This window comes from Aphelocoma coerulescens, chromosome 2, assembly GCF_041296385.1.
Source record: "Aphelocoma coerulescens isolate FSJ_1873_10779 chromosome 2, UR_Acoe_1.0, whole genome shotgun sequence".
In the NCBI taxonomy this organism is placed as follows: Eukaryota; Metazoa; Chordata; class Aves; order Passeriformes; family Corvidae; genus Aphelocoma; species Aphelocoma coerulescens.
The window spans coordinates 21015230-21041773 of NC_091015.1; the positions used below are offsets into that span (position 1 = coordinate 21015230).

At 38.4% G+C, this 26544-nt stretch overlaps 1 protein-coding gene across 1 annotated transcript in view; it reads left to right on the forward strand.

The window, feature by feature from the left end:
• Positions 1-26544, forward strand: part of RSU1 (Ras suppressor protein 1) — a 103721-nt gene that overhangs the window by 7515 nt on the left and 69662 nt on the right. The window contains exons 3-7 of the mRNA XM_069006730.1: positions 853-903; positions 15081-15201; positions 18646-18764; positions 20239-20321; positions 20593-20707. Of these exons, the coding sequence (XP_068862831.1) occupies positions 853-903; positions 15081-15201; positions 18646-18764; positions 20239-20321; positions 20593-20707 (489 nt within the window). The remainder of the gene's footprint in view (positions 1-852; positions 904-15080; positions 15202-18645; positions 18765-20238; positions 20322-20592; positions 20708-26544) is intronic.

The window sequence follows — 26544 nt, forward strand, 5'->3', positions numbered from 1 at the left end:
CTTGGATATCAAGGGCCCATGAAATGTTGGCTATTACTGATTGTCACAGCTAAGAAAACTGCTAAACCAAGAGAAACTAGTGTACTTAGGCATTTGTTCACAAGCTTGTTACTATCTCCAGTATCTTCTCTCATTTTTCTGGGTAAATTGCAATCCTGTATTTATCTGTATGGGTAAGCACTCAGTAGCATTATATGGTTGCTTATGGTTCGGATGCTGGGGTGCCTTTTATGTTTTAAACTTAGAGCTCTGCTCTAAGCTGCTCGTCTGCCCTTTAGTGATGATTTTCCTTCAATACCCGTACAGACTTTCTATGGGCTTCTTTCCCTGTCCTCTTGTTCTGCATTGTGAGGTGATGCAGGCAGTACTTAAGAGTGCTCAAATTTTAGGAGAAATTTGGGGTGGGTGCACTGTTTCTTCCTTTCTCCTCCCTGCATTTCCTTCCTTCACAGCCCACAATTGCACAGGGAACCATGGTAATGCTTTTTTTTTTTTAAAACACTGAACTTTGTGATCTGATGGTGCCTTTGAGTGATTGCTCTCATTCTGCTAACAGGTTATATTTGCCTCTGTTAAGTCATGAGCTTTTTCAAGGGTTAGCTGAAACAGGTTGCTGTATCTGTGAGTAAAAGCTTTTCAAGTTGTGTCTGATGCAGTAACAGAAATATAAAGGGCAGAGGAGTAGGTGGATGTGTCCTTTAGTCTTGATCTTCTCTTGTTTACTTTGACAATGCACATGAATCAAGTTATTAGAGTGGAGAGAACAACTTTACTATTTTTTTTCAGCTGAAATAGCTACAAGGTCTCAGTTGCCATGTCCATAAACTAACTTCTTTCTCTCTTCATTTGCAGTTACGCTGTCTCACATCACACAGCTGGTTCTGAGTCACAACAAGCTTACAAGTAAGTATATTCCTGGTTTTGGACTTCATTGCAGGCAGTTAAGTAATATTGAAAATCTGACACTGCTAGTTTGATTTAGAGTATAATGTCACTATTAAGAGTGGTGCTTCTTGGTTAGTACTTCATTAAAAGTGAAGAGATTGAGGGTGTGACTTAGCAGCCATTTTCAACATGCCTTTCAATACAGGTTCAATACAGACCTGCAATGTACTGGAAGATCTGTAATTCTCAGTCTTGTAACCAGTTCAGTCAGAAATCCACTTCCTACCATGACTCTGAAGTCCTTATGTTAAGGTGAGGACTTTTGAAATCTTTAGCTGTATCAGAAACAATACAGTTTGCATTTTAGTGAATGGATAATGAATTTGACTGAAGCAAAGCAAATTACAACTCCAGTGCATTATATCTATAACCAAACACGTATGAGCAAGGCCAGCTGAATGTAAGCATAGGTGTGGAAGTCAAGTAGCCTATTTCTGTTCAAACAGAAGCTGTCTCTTAGTCATACTGCACACACCACTTTCAGCTTGTGGGCCCTGCTTCCCACAGTAAAGAAGCCCCTAAGTGAGGTGTTGGCAAATAACATGTTGAGAACATAAATATGAGACTTAACTTGGCGGAGGCAGATATCAGACTGACTTTTGCGACTTTTGCAAGGCAAAAGTTTTTGTGGGTTTGGGGGTTGTTTGTTCTTTGTATGTGGGGTGTATCTACCAGTATCTTGTGCAAACATTCCTGCTTCTTGGTTGTTGAAATTCAGGCAGTAAATTTGGTCTCATCCCTGTTACTGTGCATCTTCTAAAGAGAAGCGTTGGTTTTGTTGATGTTCTTGTTCTTGTCTGCTCTCTGCGTGTGCCAGTGGATTTCTCTCTAAACCAGTCCTTCCCTTTTTGAAACTCAACTGGAGAGATGAAATGGGGAGGTGAATGGAACCAATAAAGTGGGTATGTGTTGACAAGAGGACTAGGTAGGTGCTTCAGGGTGTATCCAAGGAAATCTTTACAAATTGAGATGGGTCTAAAAAAACACAAACAAACCAATAAAACCCAGCCTGTTAAAATCTACACTTCTTGCTGCATGAGATGTAAGGTAGTATGTGTTATTTAAAACATGTCAATTAATGCAAAAGTGTCACTAGAGTCCCTGACCATTTGTAAAGGATTAAACGTGAGGAAAAATATAAATATCCTTAGATTTTAGCACATAAGCACTTCTCTGGATGCAGTTTATTGGGTACTAATGTGTATCTCAAACAGTTTGTAGTAGTAAATAGATAAAATTATGGGCACTTCATGACTGGCTGTGAGAAGTATGAATTAGTTATTCAGGACCCTTCTTCTGATGGTGTAGTGCCCTCTAGACAGCCATCTTGCTATTTGTTTTTATCCCATTGTAGTTTTCAAAGAAATCTCAATTTAATTACAAATGTGACCAACAGTTTCCAGCCATCTGGCATGTAAATGATGACGGATGGGTAGATTAATGAGCCAGTTAAGGGAGGGTAAATCCAAAGTGCTTCACTGTTAAACATACAGGTCTATCCATGGTTTAGAAGGCTATGAAGTTAAAAATATCCTGAAGCTGGGAGAATGTTTTGAGAAAGATTATGGTAAATTTTCTTTGGGCATATTGCCATCTGGCATCTGTTATCAGCCACTGGTGGAGGTGAGCTGTGGGGCCACCCAGCTGGTGACTTTTGTGGGTTCCCTCAGGTACTGCAAGGGGATGGCTGTCTCTGAACTTGAGCTTCTGAAAGCTAGGCAGTTAGTTGTCCTCAGCCACTTCAGCTTTCTCTGCAGCCTTTGGAGGGCTGCAGGCACCTTGAGGTAGCAGTTCATTCTGCATACCTGTCTAATGCTTATGGTCAGACAGCTCACCCAAGGTTGGGAACCTCGGTGCTGACAGGAAAGCTTCTCTCTGGTCCTGATTATTTGCTCTGGTACCTCTGTTTGAATAGTTGCTTACCTGGCACAAGGATGAAATGAGTTGGAAGTGTTACTGTATGTAAATGTCACTATTCTTTCTCTAAGATTTGTAAAATTCCTAGAACTTCTGAAGTCTTAACAGACTTTCAGACTGACAGTGAATCAGCTCTTCCACCTGGTGCCTTACAAACATAACATAGCTAAAGGGTGATCTCAGCTGAACACACAACTGGCTGGGCAGGTAGCAGCTGTCTGCCTTGCTGTGAGGAAGAGGAGACAGGCTGAAGCTCCTGCATGGACACTTGAATCACAGTAAACTTGGCTGTCTCAGATCTGAGCCTGGGGAGGGCTGAAAAGCTGAGTAGCTAACCTACGCCTTAGCTGAGTCTTAGCTGCAGGCCTGACTGGGGGAGGAGAGATCCAGTAATAAGGAGCAGCCGAGAAGGATGTGCTCAGGTTGACTTTAACTATTCAAGAAAAATCCAGAGTGTACCATATGCTTAAAGTAGTTTTAGTTTTCAAAATACCAGTTTAAAGATTGTCATGACTATAAGTTTGTGTTACATTACATTAAATCTTAGCCTTCATTTAACTGCTTTCTCCTAAAGTAGCCATTTTATCAGCAGACTGCAAGTATATGCCTTCTCTCAGCCAAGGGATTCTGTCAGCCTTTCTAATTGCTGTGTTTGGGTTTCTTTCGTGGGAAGGGAAGACCACTGCTCCTGAGAAGTAACTCATCAAGTCTGAAACTTACTCTTCTTTCACAAATGAATGTGGACACTTAAATAGACAGCACACATTTTTAAAAGGCTAAATTTCGAGTTCATATTTTCATATTTGACACTGTTGACCTAATCTTTTAAGCTATGTAATTAATTGTCTAAGCAGATTGTTCTTAAAATGACTAGGAAGCTGATGGCAGTGACACTTGACATGCTACACTAAGGTCATATTAGCATCTTCTACTAGTTTTTTGCCATTTAAATGAGTGTTCTGCTAGCTATTTTTTTGCTGTTTAGAATAAATATGTCTATCTGAAAGAATAAATAAATGTAAAAACTGGATGTGCATATTTTTATGTAAACATACTTCACATTTTTGCCAGAAAACTATTAAAAGTAAGTAAAGTTTCGTTAGCAAGTATGAGGACTACTCTATTAAATCCATTGTACTGCTCAGAATACTATTGTGGCATGGATTTTGTTAATATTTCTAGTGTGCCATTTGTACTGCATTTATGTATCTAAATCATTCATTATCAGAAGTACTCAAGTTCACATTGATTTTTCTGGATCTATACTAGGCTGAATTTTTTTCAGCTATCTGGTGCTAATGGAGGGGTCTTGAACTGGCTTCTTCTGCTCTAGGTGACTTCTGAAACAGCTGAGTCTGTCCTTTGCTGCTTGGTGAGAAATTCTTGTGCTTCAAAATGAGAAGCAAAACTTTCAGTGAAGCTAAATAGCTGTGATTCTGCAGTCTTGTTGAACCAGGTGCTGTGTCAGTGACAAAGCTGGGATGATTCTTCTGTAGGGTCTCTTGACAATCCAGTAGAAAGCAGGAAAGTATTTGTGCTTTTTCTTAGTATAATGTAGACATAGAGGCCAGTTTCCCTGTATGTTGTACTGGGAGTTTATTGTTCCATCATTTAGTCATTTTAAAGTCTTCTATCCAGTATATTGAGAAGCAGAATTGAAGACAGTCTTAGCCTGTGTAAGTTGGTCTGATCTTGACGTTGTATTTTGAAGCCATTGGCTACCATCAAAATAAATGCAATAGAAGTCCTAACAAACATTGTTTAAATTGGTGAAAATAAGTGGCTGAACCATAGATACCTGCCCTTCAGTGTGGTGGATTAATTTGGGTAGATGTGACCAAGTTGTTTTTGTTACATGTCACTTGATGTTAGCTGAGTAACAGGTAACATTCACCTCCTGTTCAATAGGATCATTTATGGGACATGAATAGTGGTAGAGAATTGGGGTAGCTGTGCTAGAGGGGCACGGAGGGAGTTTGAGCCACAGGACACTATTGTAGAAACCGCATTTGATCAGTTTGGTCAGCCATAAATATTGTTTCTGCATCATCTGTGCAACAGTAGTAATTTTTATGGGTATTTATGCTTCTGTTTTATGTATTTCTACTTAGGGCTGCTTCACTCAAGTTCAGGTGGAATGTAACTGGAAGTCTGCAGCAATCTGGGCCACTTGCTCATCTGATGCCTCTGTGCAGGATGAAAGTGACCTTCAGGTGTTGGTGTAGATCTGCCTGTCCTGCAGGGCCAGCTGCAGTGATTCCTCTCACATTGCTGCTCCGTGGTTCATGCTGGGGTGGCAGTGCCAGTCATGTGTTAAGGAATCTGTCATAAAAGTTCTTGAAATCAAACTTAGACCTATCTACTTTGTTAGAGCGCTTCAGCTAGAGTTTGTACTTTACTAATGGTTCTGGGGAACCGGTTGGGAACTGCACAATACTGAGATTCTGGGAAGCCCAGGTCAGGGGGAGGAAGGGATATTACCATGCTTGTCTGTTTTTAATCTGGGCCTTGCCCCATATAATTTCAAGCGCATTGAGGTGGAGCTCTGGGAGACAGTGTAAAGAGATCATCTGAGTCAGGATGAGGATTTTTTCCCAGCTGATGGTAGGGTTTGTCTATCACATGTCTTCAGGGCTCATGGGTTTGGGGGTTTTATTTATTTATTTATTTGTTTACTTTATTTATAAATTGATTGTGCTAGAACAACAAATGGCTACCTTTGACTGGAAAAAAGTACCTTTGCAGGCTGAAGTCAGTGGGTAAATTAGGTTTCACCTTTTGGTCTCCTTGTGCTACTAGATTTGTAATTGAGCAATAATTGGAGCAGAACTAGCAACAGAGAAAACTTTCTTTTATGAAGAAAACTGATAGAGCATAAAAACATGGCTTATGCCTTACCTTTTTTTTCCTAGCAGAGCAGCTTTTGTGTACTATTTTGCCATAAAGTATGAAGGCATACTGAACCTTCTAGACTTTAGAGAGGTAGGCTAACTCCAGGTATTCTCCAGCCACTTAAAACACATACAAAATTTCACATCCTAGTATGGGATGGGAAATCCTTACTTGGTATGCTCCTGAAGTTTTGACAATTAAAATCCATGTACTACATTGTGAATAGGAGGTGTATTTGAAGAGGTTTCAGAAGCTCAGTTTGTCTATAATCCCACCCAGAAGGCCACAGAGGGGAAGATGTGACTGAAAAGCAGGCTGGGGTATTAAAGGTTACTTCAGCATTGACAGCAGGGTGAGTGCTGGTTGTCAGCAATACACGTGCAGCTATTACGCTGCCAACCTGTTTTATTTTCACTTATTTTGGGATGTGCAGTAAGTCTTTGACTTGTAACTACTATAACAATTATTTGTGTTACCTGCCAGTGGTGGTTAATTAACGTTGCAATCATTTGCAGCAATCTATTCAGAGATTGCAGCTTTTGTGTCGTTCTGTGGTTGTACCTGGAGAGCTCCTGCTGCCCGTGCAAGTACCAGTACTCTGTGGTTTGTCCAGTAGAGGTCACTGTTTGAGTATATTTAGCAGTTGTTTTCCTGGGAAGACGCTTGTGTTCCTGGTGGCTGGTAGCTGTTCATCCCACCTGGTAGGTGATGGTGGACAGCAACTTAGTTTTTACTGTTCTCCTCAGTCTCCTTAACCTCAGGTGATCCTGTGCTCACTGGCTTCACTTATTCTTGTGCTGCCTGTAAATGATCTCAGAAGTTTCCTGCTATTCATAGCTCACTACTAATGATTTCTATATGCTTTTGCTCTTGTGCTCTGATTCCTTACCCAGTATTATTAAATGATTAAATGATGAGAGATCGGGAACAGCTATTTTTTTCCTCAAACCTCTTCTATGTTACCCGATGTCGTGTTCTCTGTCCTCCTCTACCATTCTTCTGATCTGCTGTCCTATACTGTTCTGTGATCTTTGCACTGCCTCTCCCTTGATTCTCGTGTAATCCTTTACTCATCTTCAGTCTCTTCCTTTTAGTGAGGTGATCCATTAGTTTTTTGCTGCTGGTTCCCATTTCCAGACCTGAATTCTGTTCGAGTTCACATAGTGCTCCTGTCAGAATAGCTGTGTCTCATTGATCATGTTCTTTTGACATCCATGTGGTCACCCCTTCTCATCATTGTACATTTTGCCTTCTTTCAGCAAAGCAGTTCAAAACTTTCCTTTTTTTTTTTTTTTCTGCTCACATGACTTACTGCTTCTTTGCTCTGCCATCTCCTAAATTGTTTTTCTCTCTGTGTGTGAACAGCACAGAAGCTTATCCCTTTGTTGTTAACCCTCTTGACTGTGTCCTTGATCTTTTTTAGCATGCTGCTAAAATCTCTTGGTTTCATTTTTATATTAGGATGTCTCCTTTCTGAGTCACCCTTCTGGGTGTAGTCTATACCTGGATGTGTTGGAGGTAGCCCAGAGACAGCAACACTGCATCTGCCTGTCCTGAATTCCTTCCCAGTCTAGCTGCTTTGTCTTCTCCAGTCTGCTGAAATGTGTTATGGTCTCTCCCACCGGTATTGTCTGACACTTTGCATCTTGCTTGGTATCAGGTTATTTATATAGCATATTTGCTGACTTCTGCAAGGAACTAGATGTTTGTGTACTCTTTAGCCTTTGTTGCTTCTTGTATTCTCCTTTACTTTGCCTCTGCTTCCTTCCAGTAAGTCATTCCATGCTGTTGTCCTAACACAATGTACCCCAAAATGGGACGAGTAATGTCTGCATAGTGAGACTAGGGCTGTGTCCAAAGCACAGGACTTGTGTCTGGCAGTGGTCTATCAACTGTGTGTGCTTTAAGTTGACTGCAAGCCCTTCATTTTTTTGTATATTTTGGTTTAGTTTTACTTCCTATTTCTGAGGCAGGGATCTCTAATGGGAAATATCTCTAGGAATGCAGTACAAAGGAGGATGTGAAAAGGAGGAAAAAGGAGATCCCTATACATATGCTTTACTAAATTTGTGGCATCTGGGTTTTACTCAAATGTTTAGATTAAATACCTTGTTAGCTTTTTTCTTTTCTTCCTGAAAAAAACCCAAACCTTTGGTTCTGAAAAAATACAGATGGTAGAGCATTTTAGTTTTAAATATATATAATATCAGCTTTGCTTCTAAGAAGCTTTGGGAGTATGAAACAGAATAATGTGTGAAAGAGTTTTGTGCTGTAATGGTATAAGGATACATGCAGAAACCACCCAATTGACACATAAATTACATTGTGAAAGTCTGTGCTGTATGGCACCAAAGTCAGTTTTGCATCATAAGTAAAGTGACCATACTAAAAACAACACTAGACACAAATCACTTGTTTTGAGCGTAATTCTTCAGAAACTGTTGTTCTTCACTTACTAAAAGACACCTGCAATCATATTAACTCATTTTTTTAAGTCTCAGTGTCTTCTGACATGTTACTACAAATTTCTTGTGTCTTCACTTATTTCCCAGTGGCTTAAAATAGATGTAATTTTTTTGTGGAAGCCCCATATAAATGATCATTCTCTGTGTTTATATACAGGTTGTAATGGAAATCCTCTTGCCAGATACAGACTATTTTGCGGTTGGTATTGTCAAAGTTAGTGAACACTGCAAAAGTGAACTCACCTTATTAAAGAGCTTAATTTTATATTACAGAATTTACTGTCTAACAAGCCATGTGGAAGTTTTTGGCTTCTAATATGGAAGGACTGCGACAAGGTAGATTTGGTCTAGATTGAGGAGAAACTGGATTTAGTTTTGTGTACTTGGTTTTGTACTATATTTTCTATGTATTCTTTTTGTTCTTTTAGTAGTCAAGCGTGTTGAAGTGGATAACGACGCAGCATTTCCCTTCAGACCATTCACCATCTGGCCTCTTACTTTTTCCATTCACATCCTATGGCATAACCTTTGGGGTGAAATAATTTCCTATCTTGATGTGATGATGGGCAATAAGGTAACTGGTTGCTCGTCTTGAAGTAATATCTCCCATAGCTGGAAATGAAATGTAGAGTCAGCTGAAGCCTGGGGAAGCTAACACAGAGGCACAGCTACATTAAGTCTGTACCATACAGACTTAAGGAGGTGACTTTAAGTACTGGGTATGGGGAGCCCAAACTAGGAGGGAGCTTAATTTATTCCCAATTCTGAGAACTGGAACAAGAAACACATGTGCTGACTCTGCTTTTGAGCAGTGAGCTTTTTTACTGCAGCCTCTTCTGTGAGTGTGTTTAGAGGACAGGCTGGTGTCCCCACTAAGCAGTGTCAGCACAGCAGTCTGCAGTGCTGAATAGGGGAAAGACTCAGCTGATCCAAGTTACAGTGAGAAATAGTCCTATGTGAGTTTCTAAAAACATTTCAGTGGTGTAAAAAGTGTAAACTCCAAATACTGGCTAATAAGGCAAACTGAAATTATGAAAAATGTTTTAGACACACTGAAAGCGGAATTTTGTAAATAAGCACTGGTAAGCACACAGATAGATGGACACTTCTGAGTAAGAGACTGAAGTGATCTTCACTTTTGAGGGTGACCTATAGTAATTGTTCAAGGCCTGGTGTGCAGGGCATCTTTGGTTAGTCCCTTTTGTAAACTACAGAAAACATGTTAAATAGACAGAAGTAAAGAGAATATTGAGGAAGAGGAAGGTGAATGCACTGAACGAACTTCAAACTAGTTGATTTATCTAAAGCCAGCAACTGTAGTAGTGTGAAACTGAAAAGATCATGCTTAAGCAATTTAAACACCTGAAACAGACTCACTGGTATTTGGTGATACTGTTTGCATTTCCTGGAAGCCTGATAATAAATCTCAGCAGTATCAACTAGAGTTCTTTTGTCCTGCAGAAGTTATTTCTCTTAACCATCTGCTGCTGAAGTATCAACACACACAGATAATCTGACCTGTAATAAGGATATGTAGCCCATGTTCTTCAACGTTCCTTGCATGGTGTACCTCATGGGGTTTTTTTCTTGTGACTTAAATATTAAGACAGCGAGTGTCTTGGCTAAACTGTGCACTTCTCACAAAGCAGTTACTGACGATGAAGATGCTGTGGTTCACTACAGTAATTCAAAAAGCTTGTCTTATACTTAGTTTTCTTCAAAATTATTTGCAGAAATGAAGGGCATGTTTATATCCACATTTTTATATATATCCTTATTCACATCATTCCTTAATGCTGTAAAAAAAGCTAACAAACATCAGATTTTTGTGAGCTATTTTGTTGTGGTTTCAGTTGTTTGCAGTTAGGTGATGTATTTTCAACATAGTAATCCCTTCCAAACCTCAGCCCCTGGTTTCTAGTATTTCTCTCCAAACTCTGATATCTTAAGCTCTCTTCTCAGAGAAGAACAGATTTGTTCTTTCTCTTCACTAGATGTCACTTGATTCCCAGTGTCTTCTCAGTCTTTCTTATGCTCACTGCTCTTCTCCTTAGACTCTGGCTTCTAAATGAAAACTGTTTATTGACAAATTGCTTTGTTAGCACAGTAGCACATCAGTGAACTATAATATAATTTAAACATATTCTTAAGAACAGTTTTGTATCTGAGGTTCTTCAGTGGATAATTGCAGTAAAAAAACCCTGCTGGTTTCTGGAAAGAGCTGAGGATTAAGGAGACAAGTTTGTTTTTAATGTTTTCAGTGTGAGGAAGATTAATATCCAACTTTGGAAGAGTGAAGGGAGGGAAAAAGGGGAAACTTGAACTACATAGTGTGTAAATTAAGTACTGTATGCTTCAGCTGGGATCAGAATTCTCTCCAGTTAGCTGCCAAGTATGATATCAGCATGCCTATGAATATTTAAAATGAAAACTGTTGTCTTCTCCCTCTGCTAATTCCTCTTTCATTTTGGTGAAGCTGATTGCTTCTCTTTCAGTATAACAGAACCCTTGTCAAATTAATCTAAACATGACTCCAGCTCTATGAATACAGTTATATTGGATGCACAGAATGCATTATATATTTAGTATTCTAAATTCTTCCTCCCCCATGAAATGTGAGTAACATTTCATGTCTTTATGACCTTTACACTAAGGGATCCTTACTCATGAAAACTTCCTGCTGATGCTAACTGGATTAGCAAGTCTGGGTTTATTATATTGTATAGTCCTCAGGTTTTACTTTAGTCTTAAAAAGTGGGTTCTTGCTCTTGGCAAGAAGACTACTTGGGATCCACAGTGAACTGATTGGACTCTGAAAGGTCTATATTGAGTTCTCTTTACTCTGACTCTTGACCAGCTTTTCAGTGAAACAGTTTAATGAGAAACTGGCATAGTCTTATAAATCTCTTCTCTGTCAGGTAGTGCTATTTTAATAGCTCTTTTGGATAAATATTCCCTTAGAACCTGTAAAGGTTTGGAGTACTACTGAACATCATGTTCCTAGGTACTGCAAACTTACTTCATTAAGTAAAGAAACATTCTGAAAAAAACAGGGATTCTGCAGCTACTCTAAGTTTCTAACGATGTGATTGCCAAAGGAATTAATCGTACTTTAAAAAATTAAAATTCTTATCTCTCTTGATGTCTGATTCAAAAACCACTGAATTCAGTTGAAGGTTTTCTGTAGCCTTTGGATCATATTTATTGAGGAGATTTCAAGTTTACTCATGCAGAATTTTATGCATAATCAGGTATTATAGATAGCATCTTCCAAGCAGCAGTGGGACTATGTTTATTTTGAACATTCAGTGTTAAGGTTTAAATGAACTGAAGTTTATGTTTAATACAGTTTATGTACCATGTGTTCTTCCATGCAGACTCATTTTTACTAAATCATTTCACTTACTCAGTTGGGTAGTTTATTGACTCTTGTGGGTTTTTTTATCTGAGATTCCTTATCTAAAATGTTCTTTATTTTACTTTTGAATTGTAAAGGAAATATTGATACAGATCTTTCTTACCAAGGGTATCTTCAGAAATGTTTAATATTTAGTGTCTTTGCTAAACAAACAAACAAAAAAGGCAGACTAGATTTCATCTTCTAGATAAAAGGAAATGGAGACTTAATTTTGCCAACACCTGAGTTTGTTTACTTTTGAAGTTGTGAGGATTACTGTTTTTTCCCAGGGCTTCACAGATGCTTTAAGAGAAATAATCTTGGTGACTATTTTCAGAAATAATGGCTTTTTGAGGCTTGTGCATTTTCAGCTCTATGAAGGACCCTGCCACCACCAGAGAAATTGTATTGAAAACTGTCTGAATGGCCAAAGAGTTACAGAGTGGAACTAGAGGGAAAATAATGGCCTTCCTTTTCTTCTTTTCTGTTTCCTGTGTTTTTGTCCTTTGCCAGAGGTTGGGTATAGAAAAGGAGCTGGATTTGCATGTCAGTTGTCAGTAGTGGTATGAGAACCTCTTGACTTCCTGCTTTATGAGAAAGGGTTACATCTGGGATGTGTGATTTCAAGCTGCTGTCACTGATCTGGATGTTTTTAGCTAGCTGCTCTGCAGGGTAAATAGCTGTCTTGGAAAGGTCCTTGTGACCCAGTGTCTGCTCTCCAACTGAGGGCAACATCAGACTTCCAGTGAAGATCATGTCTGGTGTTGGCCTCTGGTTCTCAATGTTGAAAGAGAGCTAAGGCCCAGATACAGGATACTCTAGGTGATTTATATAGGCATTGAATAGTAGCATTCAGTCGTTCTTATCTATATTTTGGAACTAATTTTGTTAACTTTTGAACAGCTGCTGGTTGTATAGGAATAAAATGTAATAACTTGCCTCAAGTGAACTTGATGAGAACTTGATGTTATAGCGCCTAAAGAATTGCCACTAACTTCAGGGCAAAAAGAGCATAAATGCTTTGAAGTATAACAAGTTGCCAATCCTTATTGCCAGAAACATGAACAAAGTTCTCTTATTCCTTGTGGGCAGCCTGTAGACACTGTCTTTCACTGTCAACCAACCTTTGAAATCAAGGTGAAGTCTGTAGCTGTCATAATGAATCACTGTATGCAATTTCCAGTATTGAACAAGGGGAAGGAAGCTGTTCCTGGTCTTGTGAAGTGAAACTTAATATGAATGGGGCTTCATAATGTTACTGAAGCTTCCCAGGAGAACGCAAAGACATTGGGCTGCCAAATTTTACTAGCATTTGCTGAGGGGGAGTTGTTAATGACACTGGGCAGCAGATGGTCTTAGAAGAGTTGTTAAGACACTGTGGTTTGTACTGTAAATACGTGGGTGAATAGAACCAGGATGCTGACAGTTCACTCTCACAGCTCATCATGAGAAGGTGACTCGAGTGGAATTCAATATTGCCAGAACATGAATGTCTTGGGATTTGGCAGTCTGCTACGTATCTGGGAAGAAACCAGAAAATAAACTATTACAGGAAAAAGTCCTCTCTTCCCTACCACAAGCCTGGTCTTGACCTACTCTTCTGTTTTTCCTTCTCACGAAATACCTCCAGGCATTCCCTCCAAACTAAAAAGTACAGTTGTGGGTTGGGGCTTTTCATTTTGATTTAACAGGGTGAGACACAAAAGTATTACATTCAAATCCTGTGCTAAATATTTAGCCTTTTCTTCTCATCTCAGCCTGCTTACCAATGCAGCTTTTAGTATTTCTTGAAGAAAATAATGATATAAAGTATCCTATGTGTCATTCACAACATGAAATACAGTATGTGGGAATTAAACAGATGTATCAGGAGACAGTGATACATCTGTATTGGTCTTTCTATTGTTTAGGCTTTGACTAAACTAAAACCTGTATTTGCTAGAACTTCTGATTCCTAGTCTTCATAAATGCGGTATCTGAGAAGATCAGAAACATGGTTTGCCCATCTCATCAAAGTGAGATTATGAAGTCTATTTTCTGAAAGGAAAATATTTTAATACTGGTAATTACTGTTCTGGTGAAATATTGAGGCTGGAAACAGCTGAATTATGCCAATTAAAATCCTCAGTTATCTTCTGTTAGGGAATAATTTAAAACGACAGTAATAGTGAAATACCCTTTAGTTTGTGAACACGCATAATTCTTGCTATCGTTGAATGACAGATAAGCATGGACCAGTTGGAAAATACCACAATGGGAGGTCTTTTAAATGTTCAGATTTGCCTTAATGACTGTATATAAAAGTCTCCTAAAAACCTCCTGCAATGAATATGGCCCTCAACAGTAATATTTTTGTAGTGTAATTAGAGTCTTTGTTAGGGATCCCATTATTGTTCACAGTGTAATTAGACTTAAAATCTAGTAAATGTGACATACTGCAATGTTCTGCTTTGTAAACATTATTGACTCTGTTTTAGGACTGAGACTGCCTTACACTAATAAATAAAAAAAAATCATGGCCTCATAAAACCTTCTAATTATTTAGATGTGCACTCAGTGGGTTCCTGATGCAGTCAAAGTTGAGACTGAACCAAGGTGAATATTGAGCACAGGTGCAAGCTTCAGTGCCGGTGACTTGCCAACCTCCTTTACTCAGCTGGCTGCTTAAATCTCACTAAGGGGGAAAAGATGTGGATCTGAATATCTTTTTAACCCCATTAGCATAGTCATTCATATTGTGCTTCTGCCTGATATTTCTTTTTTGTAGATAATAACAACCAGCTATTGATCTGTTGGTAATCCACTGTAGTCATATATGTATTGATCAGTTAGTTTATCACACAGGGGTGGTAACTCAAAATGGGCATGGCTTAACAGTTCTTTTAGGGCTGAATTTCGTTTTTTGTAATACTTGTTTTATCTTAAATGACCGAGAATTGGGATACTCAATTGTTTAAGCAGTAAGCAGAATGGGCTATTGCTAAAAATGAGGGATTATTTTACGTTTGTTGTTAAAGACCTTTAGTACAACTGCTGTCTTGGTGTAACTACTTGTATTGTTAATGTTTTTTCCACTCAAATAATGAAATGATCCAAGTCTCTCAGGCTCTGCTCTTTTAAGACCTATGTGTGCTACATGAATTGAGAGGGGACAGCCTGCTTCTGTTAGTATATAAGAGCACTTGTTCTTGTCTTTCTCTCTCTGCAGTGGTCTTTGTTAGTCAGAATATCTTACAATTCTGGTAGTAATTTCTGAAGAGTATAAAATGAGTGCTCTCAGCAATGAGAACAGGTTCCAGATAGGAGGCTTTTTGGATATAAACTTTGCTTTTATTGGAATAATGAGATGCTTTCTGTGCTGCAGCCACTGTACAAACAGTGCAAGTGCCAGGTGCTGGTAAAGCATCTGTAGTCTGGGTAGCTTGCTTTAATTGCAGTCTCTCACTGTGAAAACTTTCCCACAGCTGTGCCAGCAAACATCGCAGACCTGAGAAACATAGAAGTGCTCAACTTTTTCAACAACCAGATTGAGGAGCTGCCTACACAGATAAGCAGCCTTCAGAAGCTCAAACACCTGAACCTTGGGTGCGTATCTTAATGCAAAACTTTGCTGTAATAGAGGTGTTATCAGATGTCATTGCAACTGAACCTGGAACTTCTTATTTTTTGATAGTAAAGTTTCTTACTGAAAGTGGTTTTGAGGATAACTTGAGAATTATGGCTTCAAAGTGTTCAGCTGATGTCAGATAAACAGATAACTTAAGTGATCAAGCAGTTAACTCTGGTATCTGATAACCATTTAAGGACAACAGCAAATCATATTCATAGAATACTGTAGTGAAACTGAAAAATTATTGACTTTTACCTCTCTAGCAGCTGCCTCTTAATTCTGTGGTTACTGCATAAGAATCAAGCTTTATTTCTATTTCAATATTATGATTTGAAAAAAATACCCATGTTAATTTAGGACTTTAATTCCAAATTTTCAAATTTGGGTTTATAGACATTTCAGTTTATATTAAACCTGTAAAAGAAGCAGCATATATTAGATGTGGTGTGCATTTAGTTCAAAGAGCTAGTATTGAATGAATTTGTGCCAGGGATGTTTCTTTTAAGTGTTCAGATTCTATATTCTGGTAGAGTTGGTAATACTTTATAATAACTATAGTTGCAGAGGGCTTTCTTGAATTATTAAGAAAACAAATGTGAAGCATAAGACCTTCTTAAATTAAATGGGCATATTAAAGTGTAACTATTTAGGAAAGCACTGGTAGGCGTAAGCTCTAGCATTATAGGCTTCTCCTAGAAAGAATGCTTTTATTTTATAAATTCCAACTTTTGAACACTTTAAACTGAGCATTTTTTGCTCTTCAAAATACCAAATGATTTTGGGTAGGCTTTGTGTATTCTGCTTTAGATATTTTTGTAAATTGCTGAAAATTGAATTGCATCTTGAACTGTTGGAATGCCAATAAATGTTTTAATGATGATCTGTCTTCCATGGTCTTTTTTTTTGGTCACAGTAGATCTCTAGCTTTCCTTAATATCTGTTTAAACCTGGAACTGCTTTTCAGAGCAAATATGAATCAGGATTCTATGTATTTTGGGAGTTAGAGCAATATTTTTGGAATGGCATATAGAGGTATTGCAGTACATGAAGGAAGAAGTTGAGCACTTCCCATGGATTAAAGCAGTAACCATTGTTAATATAGTTCAGATACTAGTCTGCATTAATGAAAAAAAATGTGCAAAAGACCACTTGGTGTTAGAAACTACAGACATTCAGGTCTGGAACCACAGTTGCCACTTTCACGTATCATGTGGTGTAAAACCTTAGAGACTAAATGCTCTTCCTTCTTAATCCTATCCTTACACATAATCTTCCAGGCACTGGATTTACCACCCAGTCTTAGCTCTGCAAAATTGGTTCTGCTTTGGACATCCTTGGAGTCAGTCGCTTTTCTGCCCTAGTAGGTTTTTCAGGAGGCAGCCCAGAAACCCTCTTGTCATCTGCAGTGCATGTGTTAGGGCTTCAGAACAGCCCCCTAGGGGAGAGAGGAACCTTGAATAAGGGCAGAGATTATTTTTGGGTGGGTTTTGGCATAGAAGGGTCAAGTGATGTGGAAAGAGGGAAGATGTACTGCTGCACTGAAAGCTTAAAAAAGTAACCTTTGGAAGGCAGGTGAGGCACAAGCTCAGTGCTTGAACTTCTGCAGGGATGAATAGTGCTGGGTAGCAACTTTGAGGTGGTTCTCTATCCATGCCAAAGAATAGATACCATTCTGCTTCTTGTCAGTAGGGAGAACATTCTTTTCTCCCCTTTCCTTGCTTGCAAAAAGGAAGGCCATTAGGGCAACTTGATAAAAAACCCTTTTCACTAGCAGAAAATGCGCTGCTTTCTTTAGTCCTTTTTGATATAAAGACCAGTTTTTAAAACAATGAGAACTCTGCAGCAGCAGTAGTGGAGAATGCCTTTCTGTATTTTAAATGCTTCTACTACAGCAGCAATATGAGCTGAATGCCCATGATGGGACTTCTTATTGGGAATGAGGAGGAAGAAAGATTTAATCTAGGTTTATCTCCAGAGAGCTGATCTCCATACGTTCTTGTTTTGTTTGGGTGGGCTGGCTTATGCAAAAGGAGTAAGGAAAGGTCAGGTTATTTTCTGAGTTTGTGAAAGAAATGGTAGATGCTCTTCTCCTGTCTTTCCTCACATGGTTATGTGGTCTTTCTTATTTTTGCTTGCACAGCTTTGTCAGTACTTTGACTTGAGTTTTTGTAGTTTTAGGTGTTAGATCAGACTTCATATATTCTCATAACATCTCCTCTTCAGTTGTGACTGTTCTTTATCACTTTAGCATCAAAAAGAGAATCAAATTCAGACTATGTTTAGAGACAACATCTGAAAGGTCATATTTGTTTCCAGTCATCACATAAGAATAAAATCCTGTTCTTGACAGTGGCTTACCTGTACAGTCTCTTTCTGAGGATGCCTCTCTTCTCAGTTTTGCTTTCAAACCTGGGTGCCAACTGAAACAAGATCCATACTCACAGGTTATATATTTGCTGTACATGCAATAGGAACACTATGAACAAGAAGCTGGTAGGTAGTTTTTTTCTGTTCATATGATAAACAGCCATACACAAACAGTTCATACCTTCACGGAACCTTACTGTTTGTGTATCTCCAGCTGTGTGCCTGCCTTCATTTTTGCAGCAGCTCTAGTGATTATCTGGATCACCTTGTTCAAGTTCTTTGAGGTCAGAGAAGAGTTACCATTTTTTCTACCTTGTCTGCTCCAGGTTATCAGAGAAATCTCTTCCTTCTGTTACATTTCCTCATGTTGTTCTGACTGTTGCCGGTGGGAACTGCTGTCCTAAACCCTCTTAAGACTGGCTGATTGAGCTATATTTAGATTAAGCCTCATCAGTCACAGGACTGACATTTTATTTACTTCATGTTCCACGTGCATCAATAGTTCTGTAGTAACACAGATTTGCTATTCTTAAGAAGAGGTTTGAGCAGCAGTTACCAATGAACATAAATGCAGTTGAGGAATTCCCCTTTGTGTTTGGTACCGTGGTGAAGAACTACGTGGCAGAATGGCAAATGGTCAAGATGATGTGTAAAAGGGTAGTCTGTAGTTTAGCTAGAGGTCATCTACCAAGGACCAGCTTTCTCCATGGAACACTGTTTAAGCTGAGCATGGCATTGTGACACCTCTCTCCCTAGTGCTGTATGCTTCAGGTGTGGCTGCTGGTTGACATAACAGACAATCCTTTCAGAGTGCTTAAGTTTTTAGTATATTTATGGGAATGAGAGGTTATAAAAAGGTCTGCATTGCAAAAGACTTGCTCAGTATCTGGGAGCATCAAACCCTTTTCAAAACAAGAGGAAATCTTGGCACAGATTACATTTTTTAAGGAAAAAAAGGAAAAAAACCCCAAAACTCTTGTGACCTGTGTTACTCCTGTTAGGTAAAGTGAATACTGATGTAATACTCTTTTTTTTTTTCTCTTTACTTACAGCATGAACAGGTTAAACACCTTGCCAAGGGGATTTGGCTCTTTACCAGCCCTAGAAGTTCTTGACTTGACTTACAACAATTTAAATGAAAATTCCCTACCAGGAAACTTCTTCTATCTGAGTAAGAAACTTTTCTAAAAATTCTACAAATCTTCAGGATATGGTGCTTTGCTTTCTGCAGTTGAAATTTATTTGATGGAGACCAAAATACAACAGATCTTTTCCCAGTGTTTATGTCTTTCTTTTAATATATCTTGAATATTTCTACATAGCACAGCAATATTTATCATACAGTCACCTGACACCTTTGGACACGAGAAGACTTGCTTAATAATGGTATATTAGTTTTCTTCTGAGTAATATTTCCTTGGGTCCCATACTCAGTTAAAACATCATGAAGGGTTGCAAGCCTCAGGGGAAGATAAACTGTTTTGCAACACAACTGTTGTGTGTTGAGTCTGAAAACAAATGTCTTCTTGATGGTTCATTACTAAAATAGTTTTAACAGCATTTGGATGTTGAGGTATCCAGTACGTTAAAACATATGCTGAGGTTACAAAGCTTGGCAGAGGAATGGTAGAGCTAAGCTGACCTTTGCATATGCTAAAAATATATACCCAGAGAGTTGACAGAAAGGTATTGTAATGCATATGTGCAAAAGGGCTGCATTATGGTTGCCTGAGCAACTTGAATTCTGGCGCTTTCTAGATTTCAGTGATTCTGCTTTTCTGTGTACTATGCTGAAGTGGCTTCAGGATCAGTGCCTTCAGCATCAAAGTGACAGGCGAGGGGAGAGAAGGAGTGCTGCTCTCTGAGGGATGTTGTGATTGTAACCTGGCACAGGGAAATCTTTAAGTCAGCATTATTAAAAATGGTCACATTTAGTGAAATGAGAAGAGGAGGAGTGAACTACGTAAGACAAATAGGATGTCCTCTGGTGGGAAGGAGAGGTTTTGCTGATCTGACCACCTTCTCTCCTGCTGCACCTGACAGTTCTTTGTGAGTCTCCATTTTAATTCCTTTTTCCAGCTGTCATGTGTGCTTGTTCTGTAATAGCAAGCTGCATAGTTGTGCTAGGTCATCTTTTTTTGGTGAATTTCATTGAGACTTCACATGGAAATTACAAATTATACAGTTTGAGTCTCCTGTATTTCATTTCAGATCTCTTTCCCAGTGTGGTTTCTGTAGAGCTTAAGATAGATGCATATTTGCCAAAAAAACTCAGACTTTTTTTAATGTTTGTTTAGGATGCAAATTGATGCAATAAATAAGAATCGGGGGTAATAAAGAGTAATGACTTTATTCTCACGTCTGAGCATTCCGACTATTTGCCAGAATCTGCCAGAGTCTACTGTTGCAGAAATTGTTAATTGTGCTAGTCTTTTTGAATATAGATGTTTTCCTGAACTCACCAACAATATAATAAGCCAGTAAATCTAAGTTTGACCTGCTTGTTATTATTGTGAGCCCTGGGTATGTCAGAGGCTTTTCACCAAGTCAGGGTTATTAATCAAACCTGACTCCTTTTTATTGATTAGACCTCAAATGGTTGGGTTATATGCCACCCTGTTTATATATTGCTATTTAATTTGCAGCCACCCTTCGTGCACTCTATCTAAGTGACAACGATTTTGAAATCCTGCCGCCAGATATTGGGAAGCTCACAAAGTTGCAGATAGTAAGTAATTTATCTAAATTCTTGGAAAATCAATTCACTTTTGCAACACTTGTAGGAATAGGATCCAGTCAATTTGAGGAGTAGTAGGGTAGGTTTGCAGGAATAGACCACTACACCTGGAACTGTTTCTTGTTTACCAGAAGACACTTGTAAATAAATTGGAAGAACTAAGCATTCAGGAGAAAGGTGGAGGCAGAGGGAGTAGAGTTCTCTTTTGGGCTGCTTTGTGGTAACTGAAAATTGTTCTGACTGAATTTATGTTTGCTCTTAGCTGAGTCTTAGAGACAATGACCTGATATCACTGCCTAAAGAAATTGGTGAGCTCACCCAGCTTAAGGAACTGCATATCCAGGGAAATCGTCTTACTGTGCTGCCCCCAGAACTGGGTAAGAATACAGATGATAATTTATTTATTTGACTAATAATGATGATGTTGAACTGTATTTCCTCTGAAATGATTATGCCTAAGTCATCATATATGCTGATATTTACTTTCCCCTGAGAAAAATTCACTTTTTCACCTTCCTCCTGGATATGCAGGAGGAGCCAGAAGATGATGTGTGTTTGGTTTTATTACTTTTTTTACATGTTGCATTTTTCTTGTGTATAATTGCACCTGATTGCCAATTTATGTATAGCACCTTGCTTTATGTAACGTGTCATAAATACTGGGTCAGCAAACCCATTCTTACCTCTCACTGAGTTTTGAGAACACTGAAGCAAAATGACAATAGCCTAAGTGGGTTCTTAGTGACTGTGCCTATACAAAGTGGAAGTTTGATCAGCTAGAGTGAAATAATATAGCTAAATGAGAGGATTTTTTTGTTTTTTCAGTTTGATAGCCTACCTTTTTTAGGGAGTTGACAGCTCTTTAACTTAAAGCAATGGAACTGATTGATGTAATTCGAATTTGTCATATGTGCATTTAAATACAGTTATAGGTGGGTTCTTTCAACCTATGAAGGAAGAGATTTTCTTTGAAACTTAAGTATTGGTTTTGCTGAATTTGCATTGCAGTACTCCATTTTATGTGAGGAACATGGTTCCTGTTTGCCCCAAGCCCAAAATTGGTTTCTGATCTTAAATCTTTAAAAATATTTTCATCTGGAGTAATGTAGTTGTGTCAATTACCTGTTTTTGAAACACCTGTTAACACAGGGTCTGTTCCTTGCTTCTTGTTACTGTGGACTGGTACATGGGGAAGCTTCTTCCTACTGGTACCTTCCACATAAAAGTTCCCAAAACTCAGAAGGATAGTGACTGAAGTTAACATAATTAAAATAAAATTATTTGTTTTCATAAGAACTTGCTTTGACCCATTGACCCTGTGTGCTTTAATGTGACAGTCTGCAACAAATGCTTTTTGTTTTATAGAGCAAAGTGCTTTTCTTCTCTGATTTGGGGAAGGTATTTGCTTTGACTCTTTTGTTTGCCCACTATGAGGTTTTTTGCCTTTTCCCATCACCACTAGTGATTGAAAGTTGCTCTCTTTTCTTTAATTTCAGGTCTTTGTCTTGACACAGGTATACTTTCTTCAGGTTTTTATCAAAGTCATGTTTATTGATCAATTCTCTTTCAACAGCAATAATGTTTCAGAAGCATGTAGTGTCTGTAAATATACTTTTCTGTAGCTCACTAAATTGCAGCTTTCGGGGTTTTTTCAGGAAGTGGAAGATGAATGGTGCACTGAGTCTAACCACCTTCTTTGGCTGATGAAATGTTCTAAACATGCTGCTGCCTTACAAGCATAACAACAGATACCCATTAAATGGTTTTACTATCAAAATCCATCCGAAAGGGAAATGTTTGAAACAAAATTCTCCATATTTATTTTATATTGACCTACAAAACTCAGGATATCCAAGGGAAATGTTTTCCTCTTAGTTAACCTTTGTTTGCATTACAGAATAATATCACAATCTGGTAGAAAAAGGACTTTTAATTTTGCCCCAGCTGATGAAGGTGAGGTGCACTGACACAGCTAAGTCCTTGTTACCTCTGTTCTTTATTACTCAGAAGGTATTTTATAAATTCTACTTTTTTTTTCATGTATAAATTTATCAATGTTTCATTTTATGGTCTCACTCAAAATCCTCATTTCTGATCAGTTGCCATGATTTCTGTTGTGATCTATGCTGTGAATAGTAGTAGAACTATCTCAAATTTTTAAAATAGATTTTGGGGTACATTTCTAGAAAACATTACACTGAAGTTTAGATCTGTAATTTGTGCAACTTGCAGGCACAAATATTTACTGTGAAAAGCAATGTTCTTAGCTTGTTTATTAAACATTTAGGCACACATGTAGGGAATGAAACACCAGACTAAGGTTTGGAAGGCTTGTTTGAGATCAGGGAACAGGCCATAGGCAAGAGTGAATCTCTGCAGCACTGTTTTCCCTTCTGTAAACCAGGGCAGTTTAGAGAAGCACCCCTTTGCAGACAGTTTTAAAGTCTGCCGATGGAAGGTGGTATTAGAGGGTTACTACCTACTGCCTGGACTGCTAATGCCATAGTCACCATCTGAGGTAGTATGAACTTTGTCTGCTGTCCAAGTTCTCCCTCCTAAATTTTTAAAACTGAATTATAATGTACTCAGAACTATCCAAATACTTTTTGGTGTGCATGTCGCATAAATAGCTTTTCAATGATCAGGTCCTGTTTGCATTAATTGGAGCTGCTGCTGTTCCATTAAAAGTAAACAATCTTTTCTCTTTCATTATCACTTTCATAATTGAAGGTGCTGAAGGCTTTTGACTGGCTTAGTTCAGGCACTGGTGGACAGCAGTGACTCGCTGGATGTTCATTTACCACGGAGATGGGCACAACTGAATGATGAGAAGGATGTGTGTGTTACATTAAAGTGTTTTTTAAAGGTAATGGAACTAAGTGCAGAAGAAGGAATGGCGAATAGGGTATGAAAAAGGCCACAGACAGGCCTCGAGGTCACAACTTTGGAATGGAGATACCGATAAATAACCCCCTACCATCAGCCTGTAATTTCACCCAGTGTGATTGAGCGTGGCACCAGTGCAGGGCTGGGGGAGATTGCTATTATCCTCTGTTGCGTTTAGCAGAGAATGCCTACCGCTAATCTAAGAAACATATTCCTGCCCAGGAGGAAATGAGAGGACTAAAAGAGTGCACTGGTCCCTGGGTGAGGTGCTTTTCTGTAAATACAGTACATGTGAGTGATGAGCACAGGAAATGGCCAGGAGTAGGTGGGTGGAATTTGCAGTTTGTTTTTATCATTTGTCTCTCAAAACCCCATTCATGAGAAATGGTGGTGGGCAGTCATATATAAACTTTAAAGAGGCGCTGGCATTTTTTTCTCTAGCATTTAAAAGGTTATGTGCTGCATTGCGAGACAAATAAATCATGATTCACTGCAACAACAGAGTTGCAGTCAGTTATATAAATTGCTAAGGAGGCACTAAATCTGTCACTTTGTGTGTTCTGACCATTTAACAATGAAAATGGTTTGGAAAGAGAGTAGAAACAAGAACCACATAAAATGGTAGATGCAATTAGTAACATCAGTGATGGTGTTTTAAGTTCATTGTTTGTTCATCTGGGTGGACCCATATGTGCCACATAAAAGATTTTCTCAGGATTTTCTCAGCAGAATGAGGAGCGTGAGAGTAGTACATGGTGCAGAGTACTCACAAAGATGGAGCTAAATAAACACCCAGAGAATGTAACTAGCTTGTCTGTAGATTTGCTTTTTTGATGTGAAAACAAATTATATGATTTTTAAAGCCCAGATTCTAATGTTGCCTGTGTGCACTACCCTGCTGCCAACACATGTGTGCGCACACGTAGCTTGCTCAGGTTTATGCATATGGAAGAACAGGGATTTCTAAGAATATATTCCCAATTACCATCCTCCTTTTTCAAAACTGAATTTGGCATCAATGGCATATAAGTTGCTGTTCAATACTGTTCTAATTATCAAATAATTTCCTCTGGTAAAGAGAGACACTATCAAAATTGTAAAGTTAGTACATATGGGAAAAGTGGAAAATTCGAGCCTTGTTAAAAAAAAAATCTGGGTGGGGTAAGTAGCCTGGTTTTTTTTAAGGAACATTAAACGCTTTGTAAATTTAATTTGTATATCAGAATAACTAAGTAATTCTTTCATAAAATTTTAATTTTGAACAGCTAAATTACCTTCTGTGTAGAAAGGATTGGCTTTAAATACAAAGTGTAAGGAATTGTGCCGAAAGTCTCAATATTTCCATCACAGGAAGACCTTTTAAAATTTAGGCTTTTGAAATGACTCTAGAATTTGTGAATTAATATTATATTATGCAAAATAGTAGCTGCAGTTGTTTGTTCAAGTAAATATTAATCGAAATAGCCGTTTACTCAGGTAATTATAACAGGCTTGTGCAAATATAAGAATCACTTACTTTACAAAAGATATGTCTTTTCCAAGTGTTGGAAACTTTCCAATAGTTGACGTAAATGCCAGACTTTTCTTATTTTAGTATAAACTGTCACTGCACCCTGCTTGTGTCACAACACAGCGCTGCTCACACCTGCAATACAGGTCAGTGGTGCTTGTTGGAAGCCTGAACACTGGGGCTCTTTGGACAACAGTTCTGAGCACTGGAACAACTAATTGATACCTTACAATTTCAAAAAAAGACATGTTTCTACTTTTGGAACTAAGGTAAGGGTGGATAAACAAAACAACTGCTACATCAGCAGTCTTAGAAAACAAGCTATCAGTCAAGAAGCAATAAAACACATGTATGTAACAAGATAGGTTATGGAGAGATTATTTATATAGAAAAGCTTCTCTGAAAATCTGTGCATATTCTAATTCTGATTCTCATTTAAGGTTTAAGTTAAAAAAAGAGGCAAAACCACTACACCCTACACCCCATCCCTTGCTATGTAGTTAGAAACCAGGCTGAATGCAGAGTACTTGATGTACACTGCTGTAATTCTTGCCAAACTTTCCAAGATTAAGATTTGATCTTGCATTAGTTTTTAAAATATGCAAGTTTTAGAGTCATTTCTCAGATGACTACAGTGTGTTTGTGTGGGTGCTCCTCATATTGACTGTACTCTGATTATAAGTATCATCAGCATAATAATGATGTTTCTGTCAGCACATACTTCATCTGTTGTGTCAGAGCTGTAGTAAGAGTACTGTAATTAGAACCAACCTGAGCGAATGTTGCATTTTTGGATATATTTTGGTTCATTTTATGCATTTCATAGTACTTAAAAGTGGTTTCGCTCTTCTGAGTACTTGGCAACCTGTGTTTGAATGCAGTTTCAAAGGTGAGGGGCAAAAGCAATACAGTGAGTCTTTTTTGAAGTCATTTTTTTAAGTTAACTAGGTTTTGGTCTGATAGGGACCCTTCAAAGAGAGAATGCTCTGTTGAATTCCTGTGTAATTGAGAATCTCAGGGGAGTTTCTGATGCTGGAAAAAATGTGCAATATATTTCAAAATAAATTGGGATGCTGATCCTCTCTAAGCCTGTAATACTTCCTGTGCCATTAGTGTGTCTTTGATGTTAAACTACTTTGACATCATGTTAATTTCCTTTGTTCCAAAACCTCTCTGCTGCATAGTGTGTTTCTTGGGTTTCTTCACTGGGAACACTTAGCAGTGACTGTTGGTGTGCCCCTTGGGATCCCAGTCAGCACTGGACATTTGTTACATAGAGCAGTGAAGGAAATGGTATTTCCAGCACAACATGTCACCTGTCATAGAAAGAAATCAGTGAAACTTAGCAGTACTTGTAGGTCTTCTAGTAATTGCTCTCACTCTTATGTGAGGAATGTGGGAGAAATTAATTTATAATCAAGTTGTAAGTAATAAATAATTTTAGAAGATATTTTTAGAAATACATTTTGAAAGTACATTTTGAGGTAATTTCTTGGATTTTTGTTAAAGTGCTCTTTCTTCTGCCTTCCCTCTTAGCTACCAAGACAAGGGCAACGAGCTGCGCTGGTTGCCCTGGTACCTGAAAGCTTTGTGGGGTGGAGTTCAGCTGTTGAAACAGCCTGATTTGTCATGTGGCAGTACAAGCCATTAGCAGTGTTGTTAGGTGAGGGGTACCTTGTGTGCTGCATTGAATAAATTCCTGTTTTATGGTTTTCCTCTGTGAATGTTATTACTATTTACTCTTTCTACTAGTTGTCCTGGTATGGTCTGGTTTGTTGTGTACTGTGATGTTAGAAGTTTCAAGGGCACTCCCCTTGT